The sequence below is a fragment of the Cariama cristata genome, unplaced genomic scaffold, assembly GCF_000690535.1.
Source record: "Cariama cristata isolate BGI_N322 unplaced genomic scaffold, ASM69053v1 scaffold2775, whole genome shotgun sequence".
Classification (NCBI taxonomy): Eukaryota; Metazoa; Chordata; class Aves; order Cariamiformes; family Cariamidae; genus Cariama; species Cariama cristata.
Genome location: NW_009616756.1, coordinates 32,636 through 46,123, shown reverse-complemented (window position 1 = coordinate 46,123; position 13,488 = coordinate 32,636). Strand labels below are relative to the sequence as shown.

Below are 13,488 nucleotides of genomic sequence, written 5' to 3'. Positions count from 1 at the left end.
TATTTCATATGAGTATTGCCTTGCAATTTTGAGACCTGATGAGAGCACCAAGACATCTGTGTCTCTATACAGCCAGAAGCTTTACAAAGAGGGAGGGATCATCTTCCTCTACTGTTGTACCTGCATTGGCGAGACTTACAGTCATCAGCCAAGATAGATTAGTGCAGTTGCCTTGAAGCACAGATGAGCAGACTGAGGCTTGGGCTGACATCTTATCCCAGACTGTGCTGAGAAGTAGGTGTTTTTTGAAACTTTGCTCATGTGTTATTCCCGGCTCTTGGTTTGCATGCCCAAACAAATCTGATTTATACTTGCAAATCAGGCAGTGAGGTGGCTGATCTCCTGCTTGTGGCCCTGTGAATGCAGCTAGCCTGCTTGCTTCCCAGGTCCTACTGTTTTAGGAATGCAAATCTCCACAAGAAAGTATTTGCTGTGGTTAATCTCCTTCCAAAACTTGCCCCATAAACATGGAGGAGAAGTCTTTCAAAGGCGTGAAAGAGCAGCGAGCGCCTTTCATTTCCCAGTGCTATAGCATGAGAAGGACAAGGGTCTGCTTGTCACCCTACTACTCCTTACACCAGGGGCAGCTTTAACATAGGGTGGCTTTTATCAAGGGTAGCAATCCAGAGTCCACCCCCACAAATGCATGGAAACCAGCAGCAACTCAGAGCCTTTGTCACTCCAGGTTGCACCTGAGACCTTTGGATACCAGAGCGTATGGACTTCCCTTGCTTTTGATAGCTGGAACTGGCAGTTGCTGCGCTGCATACAAAATATGTGTGAATGTATAGTAAAATTATATCCTGTGTTTAGCCAAAATAGCATTTTTGGTTCTGTTCAGCGCTGTAAAAACATTTATTTTTCTTGGCGTCTTATCTGTCAGACACATGGCATGGTTGGGAATCTGTTATTTTAAAGAGCAGCTTCTCTCTTTCTCTCTCTCTCTTAACCTCAATACCGCAAGCAAACTATCAATATAAAATCATTTCTTATGACCTTGAAACTCCAAGTATGTATGTCTTGATAAAATTCACACTCCTGGTGCATTTGTCTTATATCTACAGTGTGAATCAATCTTCCTATTCAGTTGCCAGCTTGAAAAAAAAAAAAAATTGGGGCTTATTGCAGATCTGAAAGCACTATATACATTTTCTCCCGCATATCACTGGATTCTTACAGGAAGATCTTCGTTTCCAAGACTTGGCTACTATTAAATTTAATGACTTCCCCTGCAGCCTTAAACCAAGGGCAGCTTCAAAATGAGGGTGGCTCTTATTAAATGCAACTACTTTACCCCCGCAGCTTTCAAGGTAAAGGTCCATGGGAAAGGTGAAGTTGGAAAATGGGGACACCGCCTCGTATAAAGCACACAGAAAATGAAGCGCTACTGACTGATGGACCCACTCCAAACAAAGATCTGGTAATTCATAAGCCGATGGCATTACTTTAAAAGTGGTGTAAATGTTTTTGATGGGGAAAACAGAAAGTAGACGAACATTGATGAGATGGCATTACTTTAAAAGTGGTGTAAATGTGTTTGATGGGGAAAACAGAAAGTAGATGAACATTGATGACCGTTCCTCTTCTGTGAGGGATAAAAGTTGTTCTGCAACGTAGAAGTCCTAGTGGACTGGCTGGAAGTCCCTGGATTCAGACCAGCAGAAGACAGAATCAGGCCTCCCTAATAAATGAGATATTAAGCCAAGACTAGACGATGTGCCTGATTCTCCCTTGGCAGGTATTTTATTTAGCTGCCAACTTCTATCCAAAGTCAGGACAAAATAGCATGAAATCCACAGCCTAAGCTACCCTCCAGAATTTGCCTGTTGTGTACCTAAAGGGAAGGAAATCTCAGAATGTGAATACACAGGCAGCTTGTACAGCAGTCCTCAGAGGCCAGCAGAGATGCGTGGGGACACAGGGCAATTTCCAAATAGCTTATTATTCTCACAAGATGTTTGCAGAGGAATCTCTCTGCAAGCTGCTGAAAATGAACACATTTCCAAATATCAAAGGTGAGGCAAATGCAAATACTGCCTGTGAGGGAGCACAAGACAGCGAGTGCTGAGATCCCATCAGCAGATTAATTACATGGCAGACCTGGAGGCAACTTCAACATCGCAAATACAACTGCATAGCGAGCTCTGCCCAGGAACCAGAACTTGCCACAGGAAAACTGTTTTTTAACAGCCTCAGAGAGATAGGCACTGCGATTGCTGTTTAAATAGAAGGAGAAAAGGGAAGCGGGGAGAGACAGCATACGATGAGGTCAGAGCATGGCAGCTCATCCTCCTTCAGGTTCCTCATATGAGGAAAAAACATTTTAGCAATATTTACTGGCAATATTTTGCTCTGTGCCAAAAAGAAAATAAATAAGCTAAGATGGATGGAGTTCCTCAGGGAAAAGCCTTTTCACAGTTATCAGAGGTGAAACCAGAAAGGTTTGCAGAGGTGGATCCCCGGGACCCCTTTTGAAGACGTTGGTGGCTCAAGCTGCAGGGAACAGGAACCGCGGTGTGTGTCACGGCGTGGGCTGCTGGGGCTGAGTGGGCAGGAGGTGTCATGCTACCGTGGGAGATGCTGCGATGAGGACCACAGTGAGTGAGCTGTCAAATATTAGCAGATAGCCCAGGAAGTCCACAGGAGACCTCAAGATTTTCCTAAGTGGTGGTTTGTTTTGTTTTGTTTTTTTTTTTCCAAAGGAAGAGGTTCTCCCCTTTTAAATACACACGTAACAGCTGGGCATGCTGCAGAGCATGCTTCCTGCAGACGCAGAGATGGGGCAGGGGCAGAAATTCAGCCTGGGACTCGCTGCTGTCCCCCAAAGGGCAAAGCCACCCTCCCTTTGGGTGGTGGTCTCCCTTTCTCACAGACACACGGGGTGCTGTGGGTACCTGCAGTAGTCTCAGGAAAGGACTTCTGCCAAAAGCAGTTCTAACACCTCCTTCTTTAACAGGATCCAGGGCTCATGCAAGTGTGAAATGAAAGAAGCAGCTCTCGAGAGGGACGAAGGCAGAGAGGACTGCATGGGTCTCCTCCCATTTCCAATCCCGAAGGAGTCACTTGCAGTGGTCATAGGCTCACCTGGGGGTTGACTAAAATCCCCCAGGCCTGTGCGTGCGTCGTCCTCCTCCCAAAGTGACCCTTGGGCTACGCAAAGGATCCCAGGGTGCTTACTGTGCTCTGGGGAAGCCCCGCCAAGATTTTCTTGTAGGTTGATGCTCAGCAGCCATGTGCAGCCTCGGTGGGCACCAGCCAGGAGTGTGAGGGCAGGGCCTGGGCTGGGGAACAATCCTGGGGACAACAGTCAGGGTAGATAGGGCTGAACCCAACTGTGATGATGGACGAAGCGTCAGGGCCCCGAGGAGGAGAGAACAACCCACGTTGCTTGGCTTTGTCTCATGATTTTAATTTTACATCCTTAGCCTTGTTGCCTAATAGCTAATGTTCATTTTTTTGTTCAGAGACAGCCTTTAACTGACATTTGAAGATCTGAGAAGTGATACTGGAGATTTAGATGACTCCTGTGTGATCAAAGCCCTGGTGGAGACTGTCAGCTCCTACTTTGTTTAAAATAGGTATGTGCCCTGCAGCCAGAAGCTGTTGGTCAGGAGAGGCAGCGAGGAGGGGAGGCACTGTGGGATAACAGCTCCCAGTGGGGACGTGGGACAGGAGAGGTGAACAGCCTGGGAATGATGGAGTTTTGTGGCATGCTACAATAGGAATCACTGGGAAGGTGGATTTTGGGGAGGAGGTTGCTTTGGATAAGCAACAGCCCATGGGCTATTGACTGATCCAAAAGACTTTCAAGGGAGACTTTAGCTCTCGTTCTGCCCGGTAATGAAGACTGACACATTTTACATCACCTGGGGAGCACTTTAGAAACCTTTCTTTTCTTGCAGGAGTGATAGCTCACGTTCCTCGCTGCCAGGGTGGGTGGTGTTGCTAGGGGTGGCAGAGACATCTGAGCTGCCCAGCCCAACACGAGGGATGACTCCCTTCCTGCTTGGATGCCAAGTTCAATTTAATGCTGCAGGGCAAGCAATAAAAAGCCTGGCGTGGCAGGGCCCGGCCTGGCGTGGCAGGCCCCGCCCAGCCCAGCAGCTCCCGGGGCAGCCGTAACATTTGCTTGCAGGTGTAAAGGTGATGGGTCGAGAATGTAAAGGCAATCAAAGGGCAGAAACAATTGTTCTTCTTCTCCCTTTCTTTATGTAAGTACGGGAGAAGCTTGAGAGAGGCACAAAAGACACACCGGGGTCTAATTTCTAAGGGAGGATGAATGCCAGGTTTCGGAGAGCTGCTCCTTGCATTTGATTTCCACCTGCCTTTCTCAGTTAATGATCACTGTTATTTTGTGTTGCTTGCATTGGTATTTTTCTTGGTTATTACGTGTGTGCAAAATATTAAGAGCCCTGAAAATTACAATAATAAGGAAAAACAGTCCAGAAAAACGGTGTTAAAAATGTCCCATCTGGAACAAGTGTTCTCAGCCTTTCTTTTCTAGTGGCTTACCAGTGTCGACGAAGCACAGTTTTGGGGACTGAGGGGGGGCATGGCGCCTCTCTTGCAGTGCTTGGATGGGAAGCTTGCTTTGTGGAAAACTGCTTGTCCCCATGGTTTGCTAACGCTTTCCCATATTTGCTAATGCTTGACCCTAACACAAGGCACTGTGCGCTGGGACACGGCTGTCGGTGCTCAGGTACAGCCTCTCTCTCCCTGACCATGGAGGTGGGCAGGGAGAGATTCCCAGCCAGTCTTTAATTTGCTTGTGCCCATGCAGTTTCTTATTTCATGGTAAGGAGTAAAACTGCTGGGAAGATGCCGAGATGCTTCTTAGATCACATTAAAAAATAAAACTCGATTTAAATGGCCCCATTTTATGCCACCCTACTTCTTACTCTGTTCTCTATGAATATCTCTACTTAATCAGTAACCCTCAATCTTTCACTGAACACTTCCCAAATTATTCCAGCTTTGTTGATCTGAATCTCTTTGATATTCTTAAAACACGGCAAATAAAATGGTATCTTGTTCTAATTGAAATATTTGTTATTAGAGTTTCCCCTTTATAGGCTACAGTTTCTTCCTTAGTGCCTGGAAAATACCAGAAAACCATTCTTGCATTTCAGGTGCATTTTCACTTCTTTTCATGTGGTCTTAAAAATATCCCCAGTATCAGATTTTCTGATTATATTTAACGACATGAGAAGAAGAAGAAATTTTAAAAAAGTCAAGGTACCTTTACTGTGAACTGCACACATGTCTTCTCATCAGGTTGGTATGAAATACAAAGCATAACAAATCCCACTAAGGACACCACGCAGACCTGCAAGGGAAGAGATGTAAAATGTGTCAAAGTTTAAAAAAAAACCCACACAAAAATAAATTTTTTTCAAGCCAGAACACCTTTCTGTGTCAGGCAGACCGTAACTGAAGGAGCAGTGTTTGAGTAGGGGCTACAGCCATGCATGTGAGAGCCTCCTATGTGTGGATGCACTTGTGAGGAAGGAAGAGCTTTAACCTTCACTTTCCAGACACCAAGGCACAAAAAACTTACTCACAGGGACTTTTTGAACCAGACCTACAAAGACACAGCCCAGCAAAAGCCTCTAGGATGTGTTTCCAGTTTTTCTCCATGTAACTAACTACCAAAAAGGAGCAGAAGGCTTATGAAGTTGGGCTTGCACACCCAAAGAGCACCATCCTATGTACCACTGGGTGCTGACAGGGTTTTATGTCACCAGTGCAGGATGTAAATCAGTAACCATGCTGGATAAGAAGCAGCACAGTTTATAGCAGACGCTTTCTCTGGTGAGTGGACACCTTACCAAAGAAGACATCTCCCCTGCAATCTGAGACTGCATTTTAGCCCCAGGGCAGTAATGGCTGAAGGGTAACAGTAATGGAAAAGTATTTATGCACTAGATTATTCATTTAGCTGTCTTCGTTATTAATTCTGAAGATTAAGATTTATTTGCAGGAGCAGACATTCACTGGTAGGCATTTTCCAGCCACATAAGGAGGGAAGATCCTGCTCTGAGGAGCTAGCCCAACAAATACGATTTGCTTTTTTAAGCAGTGTTTTCTGGGTCCTCCTAGCACTGCAATCAAGTGCCTTCCTATCCCACCCTTTCAGAGGACCAGCGAGCAGACCTCACAGGAGGACACAGGAGATGCAGCCCTGCAACCGGACGGCTGCTTTTTGGCAGCTTCCCCCCGGCTGGACCAGAGAAGCCGGTCCCCAGGCACCCGGGGGTGTAAGGCACTAGACAGCAGCCCTGTAAAGGAAGAGTGCCTCTCAACACATGGATAGTTGTGTCCCTCAAGAACTTGTGTGATTAATAACACTTTTTCCCATAAAGTTTTCTTTCATGTCATTTCAGTAGGACATGAATAGGAAGTATTGCCTGAGAACATTTCTAAAGAAAGCGTCAGTATTATTTACTCCTTTCCATGTCATGTGTATTTATATTCTGGTCCTATGACTTACACATGGCCTCCAGTTTATTTGTTTTCTTCTTTTTATTGTTGACAGCCATAGCTGACAGCGTTGTCAGGGGAAAAAACAACCTTTCTTGTCAAAGGTCCTTCAGTGCTGGTTTTTTTTTTGCCCTATAGTGCTTCTATGTGACTCAACTGTATTTTACTTCTCAGGATTAATCGCCTATGTCCTTGGTCCTGGTCCCTTGCACTGTATATTAATCTTTTAATTCAATTAACATGCCCATAAAACTTAAATCTTAAGGAGATCACATCTCTAGTAATATCCAAATGATAAACTCCCCCAGTGGCAGTAGTGGCTGAAGGAAAGAACCTGCAGCAGGAACTAAAAAAAAAAAAAAAAAAGAAAAAAATCTTAAATACACTAGCGCTTAACGTTACATCCCCAATTCATGTGACATAAAAGGGGCTGCTCATGTCAAAGCTAGACCTACGTACTTTCAGGATCTGGTGCTGAAGGATCTTGTTTTGAGCAATAAATAAAATTCGCTTTGCTTCAGCTACACTAGCGGGTATTTACACTTGCATGAACCCGGATTTGCCTCCAGGTTACTCCCGTGAGACATCATGGGACTGTGCCTGCTCTCCTATTCCCATTCCCATTTTCCCACAGAAAGCTGACAGAGCTGCATTTATTTCTGAGGGCAGAGTCAGATACCAATGGTGGAATTTTCACTCTACCATCAAGTGCCTCGTACAACTTCTGCAAAAACCCTGCCGGCTTTCAATGTGGCAGGATCAGACTTCCCTCTTCAGAAAGGTTCCCATAGAAAGATTATCGTTTAAAAGGATTGCCATTCCTGCACGCACTTTCTAAAGTTCCTCTGGGATTTAAATAATATACTCAGGGATCCTTGAAGAGGCACATTTGTAGAGAGGTATTTATAAAAGATTACACTGGGTCAGGATTCTGGCAAGTCTTGGCCAGGATATTTCAGAAGGCTTAAGTATTTCTTTTATAACAATATACCAGCTTTTTTTTTTTTTTTTTAACCAGAGATGTGTATTTTTGTAAGTGATGGTAAAAAAGAATGTTGCTGGGAATTACAACCCATATATGTTTTACATTTCGATTCTTCAAAGGTAAATTCCCTCATTGGAGCAAACCAAAGTGTAGAACATTTATACAGAAAACAGCTTTATGCTTCTGTTTTATACATTATTAATAGATCAGTTTTGAATTATACCTGTGAAGTATAATAGAATAACTATAAAAATCCTCTGGTAATATTTGTTAGGACCCACTAAGTGACTAAGACAGCTGCGGGCACGTTACGGATGCCGTTGATGCTGATTGCTAAGCAGCATTAGGTGATTCTGCGTCCTAGTGCTTCAATAGCCACTGCAATATCCCAACGTGAAGCATACATTTCCTATGGCTTATTGACTAAGCACACAACATAAAATGCAGTTGAACTTGCTTTAGCACTTGCTTGCCACCAATCGATATGCATTTGTTATACAAATAAAATAGATTCTGTAAGAGCTGTAGAATAGCAGTTAATTACATCAGCTCTTGTAACTGTTATCTGGAAATCTGGAAATATGCATTTCTGTTCTGAGTAATTTTCAACTCAAGTTTATTTCAAGATCCTATTTCAAAATTTTCCAAATGGACTAACACACCCTTTGCTGAATAGGTGGTGACGTGAAAGGTTACCCAGGGAAGGAATTCAAATTTAGAAAAGCTCTGTCTAGAAAAAGACCTGAATGTGATACAGCAGTATTTAGGAAAGGCACAGATTTAATTTTGGTGAAGGCGTACTCTGTGAAATCCCCCAGTTCACAACCCAGGGAAAACATCTGTTTACTAGAGCTGGCTGAAAAACTTAAAGGTTTGTGCTGTAGAAAAGTTTCATTACTTTTGCAGTAGACCTTCCTTCCATTGGGCAGGAACATCTCAGGGCTGAAAAGGGACTTAAGAATTATTGGGTTTTTAAACCACAATCAAAATAGGAGTAGATATTTTCCATGTTGCCCCCCATCCCAAAGAGGGCTAGAGAACTGAGTTAAGTTCCTATAGGTTTCATCAGGAACGGGACCTGATCCCAACTGCATTTAGGAGTGGGTCCCAGTTGATTTGCCTGGGAGGATCCCTGACCCACGGAGATCTAGCGTGCGGTCCTGGTCTCTTCAGGACTTTGGCAAACCGCCTCTCCCTGTACGCGCATAGAGACTGGCACAACTGGGTGTTTCTCACAGCCTGGAGCCTCACACACTGCTGCAAAATAGATGGATCAACAGTGAGACTGCAACCGTGCCGCCAACGCACATTTGGCACTTGCAAGGAGCGTGCCTTTACATACCTCAATCATCTTAAAACCAGAACTCAAGCAGTAAAGAGGAAGTTCGATCTCAAGCTTTGTGTACCCAAAATCCCTCACTATCAGCTTTACTTTAGCCGATCTCGCTGTCTCACTGATGCCCTGCCCAGCACGGTGCCAGCATCCTCCTGCACCACCCAAACCTGTCCCTCCCGCTAAACTTATTACACTTCTTAGAAGTGTCATGGGTGAGAAACCAGGCTCATCATCTCTGACCGGAACCAATACGGGTTGCACTGCAGAAGGGTGCTCGGACAAAGCCCACAGACATTGCCACTCAGTGAGGACCATGAGGCTCGGGGCAAGGGAGCTGCTCTTCCCATCCTCACCTCCCTGTGGCTCACCGGCATCTGGTCCTGCAAGGACTAAGTACAAGGTGCACGAGTGGTCCAAGGACACCGCACGGGAGTGATGAAGATGGTCATGTAATGTACATAACTGGGGGAAATATGAACACGTAGGGCACAAATTTCTGCTGTGGTTTGCATTCATTATCTTTGCACACTGACATATTAATGAGGTTTGCTTTATTATGACAGATTTCAAAGCCACAGATTGCTCTACTCTGTCTGCATCTCTCCCTTGCATATTTGTGATACTGGTTTTTCTTTTACTGTTGCTACAATCTTAGCCTGAGTGATGCTATAGAATAGGTGGTTTTCTCCAGCAAAGCGCTTACTACCCAGAGCATCTTGGAAACCCTGGTGTATGAGGCTGGTAAAGTGGGGGGGGCTGGAAACATCCACGAAGAAATGAAGGAAGGAGGCAAAAACCTGGTTCAAAGGAGCATCTTGGGTCTACGCCATATCGCAATACAAATGCTGCAAACACTCACAAAGACATAGTATAGCTCATCTGCTCTTTATATGGGGGCCTGTTAGCAAGAGACTCCTGCAACAACCTTTAGGGGCAGAAAGTAAACACATTGGAGGACAATACCTCTCAAATATATGCAGTGTAATGCCACATGGCATTGCTGAGACCCACAGGTGGACTCTTCCTTTTTAATAAGAATATAAAGTCTCAAACTTCAGGAGAAAAACTGCTGTTAAAAGAATTAGGAAGAAATTTCCATGATGGACAAGTTATCTTATAGTTGCTCACTTCAGGACACTATGGATCTTTCTGTTTGTAGGGACCAGGGTAAAGAAATTATCTCTTGCAGCTATCTCTGAAGTCGCTGGCTCACCCTCAGAGGTGAAACTTGGCTTGACGGCTCACCCACCTTATTAGCTCCTGTCCACACCTTTGGAGAAGCCGTGTTATCCACCGAATTTAATACTCCCACTGGACACAGACTTTGACACAAGAAAGAACATGTTCCTGTTGGCTTTGCCATTATGAACCAGGATCATCTCTGATGCCAGACATCTGTTCAGGCTGTCGCAGACAGCAACACTGATGTTCATTTGCTTTATGAGGTTTGAGGAAACTGCAATGAAAGTGGGTGCTACGGGCAGCTTTCACTGCTAGCTTTCATCAGCTTCAGGTCAGCCTGGGTGTCACTACCACATGTAAAGAAGCCAATCTGCCACACAAAGGTATTGCGCCTTAATGTTTTTTTCCCCTTACAGATTTCTCATTAGACTTAAGGATAGTCTAGTTGCATATAAATTACTTCTAGAAATAATAGCTGTAATAATAATGATAAACATGTATATTGTGGTTGCAGGCAAAGGCCATCATCATCTAGGAAATCATTCTCTTAACAGCCATAAACCCCATAATAACTGACCATCCCTGCCCCACCTACAGAATAAAATAATGATGTCTTTGCTACAGGTCCCTTCAAGCTATGCAATAACACACCGTGGCAGATGCACAACTTTCTTTTACATTCTGTAAAGTCATCAAAACCCTGCAAGACCATTCATTATCAAATGAAGTCATATTTTTCCATAATGATCTTTGCTGTTTAGGTCAGTTCCTCAGGAGTGAAAATGGTCCTTTGTGCTATGGTAAGATTTCATTCCCACGGCAAAGCACTGCAAAGGCTACCATCACTTACAAAGCCAGGAGCTGCAGGAGCAGCCCATTACTGCTCTTAAGTCAGAAATACACTGCTGGGTGATCAAATGCCTGAGGGAACAAAAAAATAGACAAATTAAAAGTTCCCAGAGCCAGCAGTGATTTGCAACATGAGAATGCACGACTAAGAGGGCTACGTGAACATGACTCACAGTTTGAGATGTGTCCATGACTATGAAGCTATGGAAAGTCATCATCTCTATAGTCATAAGGTTACCTAGGCTGAGGAAACCTGTTTGAACAATCTCCCTCTCCAAATCTTACCTAGGCTTTCTTGCACAAACGTACTCCAGCCAGGGCCTCAGATTTCCTCCTTCCTTCCCCTTGAGGCTGTAACTAGACCAGGAGGCTAAACCATAGAGGTGTCCAGGATTAGATCAGCACTTGACCAGGTATCACACAGACCTCTGGTGTGCAGCTACCTTCTAAAACCATTCTTTCAGATCATTTCAACATTTTTTTCCCCCCGTCAAATTTTTCCACTCTATACCTGATCAAAAAAAGTATGGATTTCAGTTAATCAGGCATCAATGCATAGTTAGTCTTAGAAAATGATGTGATTTAATGGCAGAGGGCTCTGAGGAATACAGCTCTGGTGCTACATACACATAGGGCTATAAACAAGCACTGGAAACCTCACCATAGCATATTTCATGTGACGTACCTCGTTGCATACCATCCAGAGTTTCACATACTTTGGAGCAGGTTCAATTAAATACCTAAACTCGGAGGCTCTTCTTGAAGGCAGTCTTCTCTCAAATCTTTTGATGTTTGCCCATGGCTAATTGAAGCTAGCTTGTATAAAAAATGGATGCCTGTATGACTATAATTTCCATTAACTGCTTTGATGGCACCAGTTTTTAAGTGTCACCTTTTATTAAAAATTGAAATCGGTTTCCCTAATAACAAGTAAAAGTTAAAACCCCAGCAAGGCTGTATAGGAGGTAAAGCCTGACTGAAAGCCACCTCCAAAATTGCTGCAGGAAAAGGTGTGAAAAGCAGCAACAAAAAAACCCAGCAAGGGGCTAGGGCTAACAAGAAAGTGCCTCTCTCTCCTTTCAGGCTTTAAAAGAGAACACATTTCAGGGTTTTTTTAATAGTCAATCATCCCCTGTATCAATACGGAAGGGGATCGGTTGCCTCTCGCTCTAGCTGGGGATGCTTCCCAATTATTGACTCTCTCTAGGAAGATAAAAAGGTTGCCTCACGCATAAAGCGATTGTCTGATGTTTGGCAGGGCCACCACTGTGCAGCCAGAGCGTCCAGCCTCATGGAAAAATGTTAGATCCAGCGGGTGGGAGAATCTAGAAAGAGAAAGGCAAGGAGGCTGCCAGGGATTTACCCGTACGGGTTTGCCTCGTTTTATCATGTGAGAGACCCTCTGCAGAAAGGCTTTTAGGTGGAAACATCTGCAGAGCCTCATCTATGGGGAAATCGTCAGAGACAACGCAGCCCTTGAATTGCTTTGTTACACTGAGCCAGGGAAACCATCTACATTATAGGAACAGCTACAGGTACAGCAAATCCCTTCTGGTCCAGAGAAGCACGGGTCTAACCAACCCCAGCTAATCATCAGCACGCATTTAACACCAATTTCTACTTTACATTCCTTTATAGCATGGTACCATCCTTTTTTTCCCCAGACGCCTGCATACAATGCTTCATCCTTTCAGCATTCATCTCACAACAACATTCTCAAAGCTTCTCCTTAACAGTTACACGCATCGCCACCATTGAACCCATTTTCAGGATGAAAATCCCAACCCCTGACCTCTCTCTGTTGCCATCTTCTATCATTTCAAAAGCTCAGCTTAATTTTAGGGGCCTTGCTGCTTCCCTGGGAACTGGGGATGCCAGAGCGACTTTGCCGAGAGCCATACAAGCCAAAGTGGGTGCTGGGTGCAGGGAGCTTGTCATATCACCTGCCTGCCCTTCCAGCCCCGAAACAACACAAACCCTGATAACCGAAAGAGGCGGAGGCTGGGTCAGCACCGCCTGTTACAGGCAGCACTATCGATTTTGGCACTCGGGTTTGCCAGCCCACCAGCACGTGCTGGGTCAGTGGCAGGACCCACCGTCTGAGTCCCATGCAGAAGCACAGGAATTAAACAAACATCTCAGTTATCAGCATCTGATAGGGATATGCAGCATCGGGAGACAGGCCTGGCTGGTTCCTACCCACGTTGTACTAAGCACTGAAAGATCTTTGAAGCATGAAAGCCAGCCAAACTCCTCTGCCAGCCCCGGTTGTCTCGCACCCTTCCCTGACGCTGCCACACCACGCACAGTCTCTCACCCCTCGTCTGCAAACTGTCCCTCGCAGCTGGGTTTTCCAGCCATTGTGGGATCTCTATTTGTTTCACCTATCCTTGTCTGTGAGATGCTCAAAGCAAAGAATTTGTTTCTTTTGGAGAAGGTTTCGGCTTAAATTATTTTAAAGGTTCTTTTAAAAAAAGTGTAAAAAAGTCAAGAGACATAAACGTTTCTGACTCCAGGTAAATGAAGAATAATTACATTGCTTTTTCAGTTAAAAGTCTGCCTGCCTTTCGCACCAGAAAGCGCCTCATCAGCCTCACTCCACCAGGACAGAGAAGCCAGTGCTTGAACACTGGTGCCAAAAAGCAACGAGCCATGG

At 44.7% G+C, this 13,488-nt stretch overlaps 1 protein-coding gene across 1 annotated transcript in view; it reads right to left on the bottom strand.

Moving 5' to 3' along the window:
* SSPN (sarcospan) overlaps positions 1–13,488 on the bottom strand; it is a 19,321-nt gene that overhangs the window by 685 nt on the left and 5,148 nt on the right. The window contains exon 3 of the mRNA XM_009700268.1: positions 5,240–5,326. Within this exon, the coding sequence (XP_009698570.1) occupies positions 5,240–5,326 (87 nt within the window). The remainder of the gene's footprint in view (positions 1–5,239; positions 5,327–13,488) is intronic.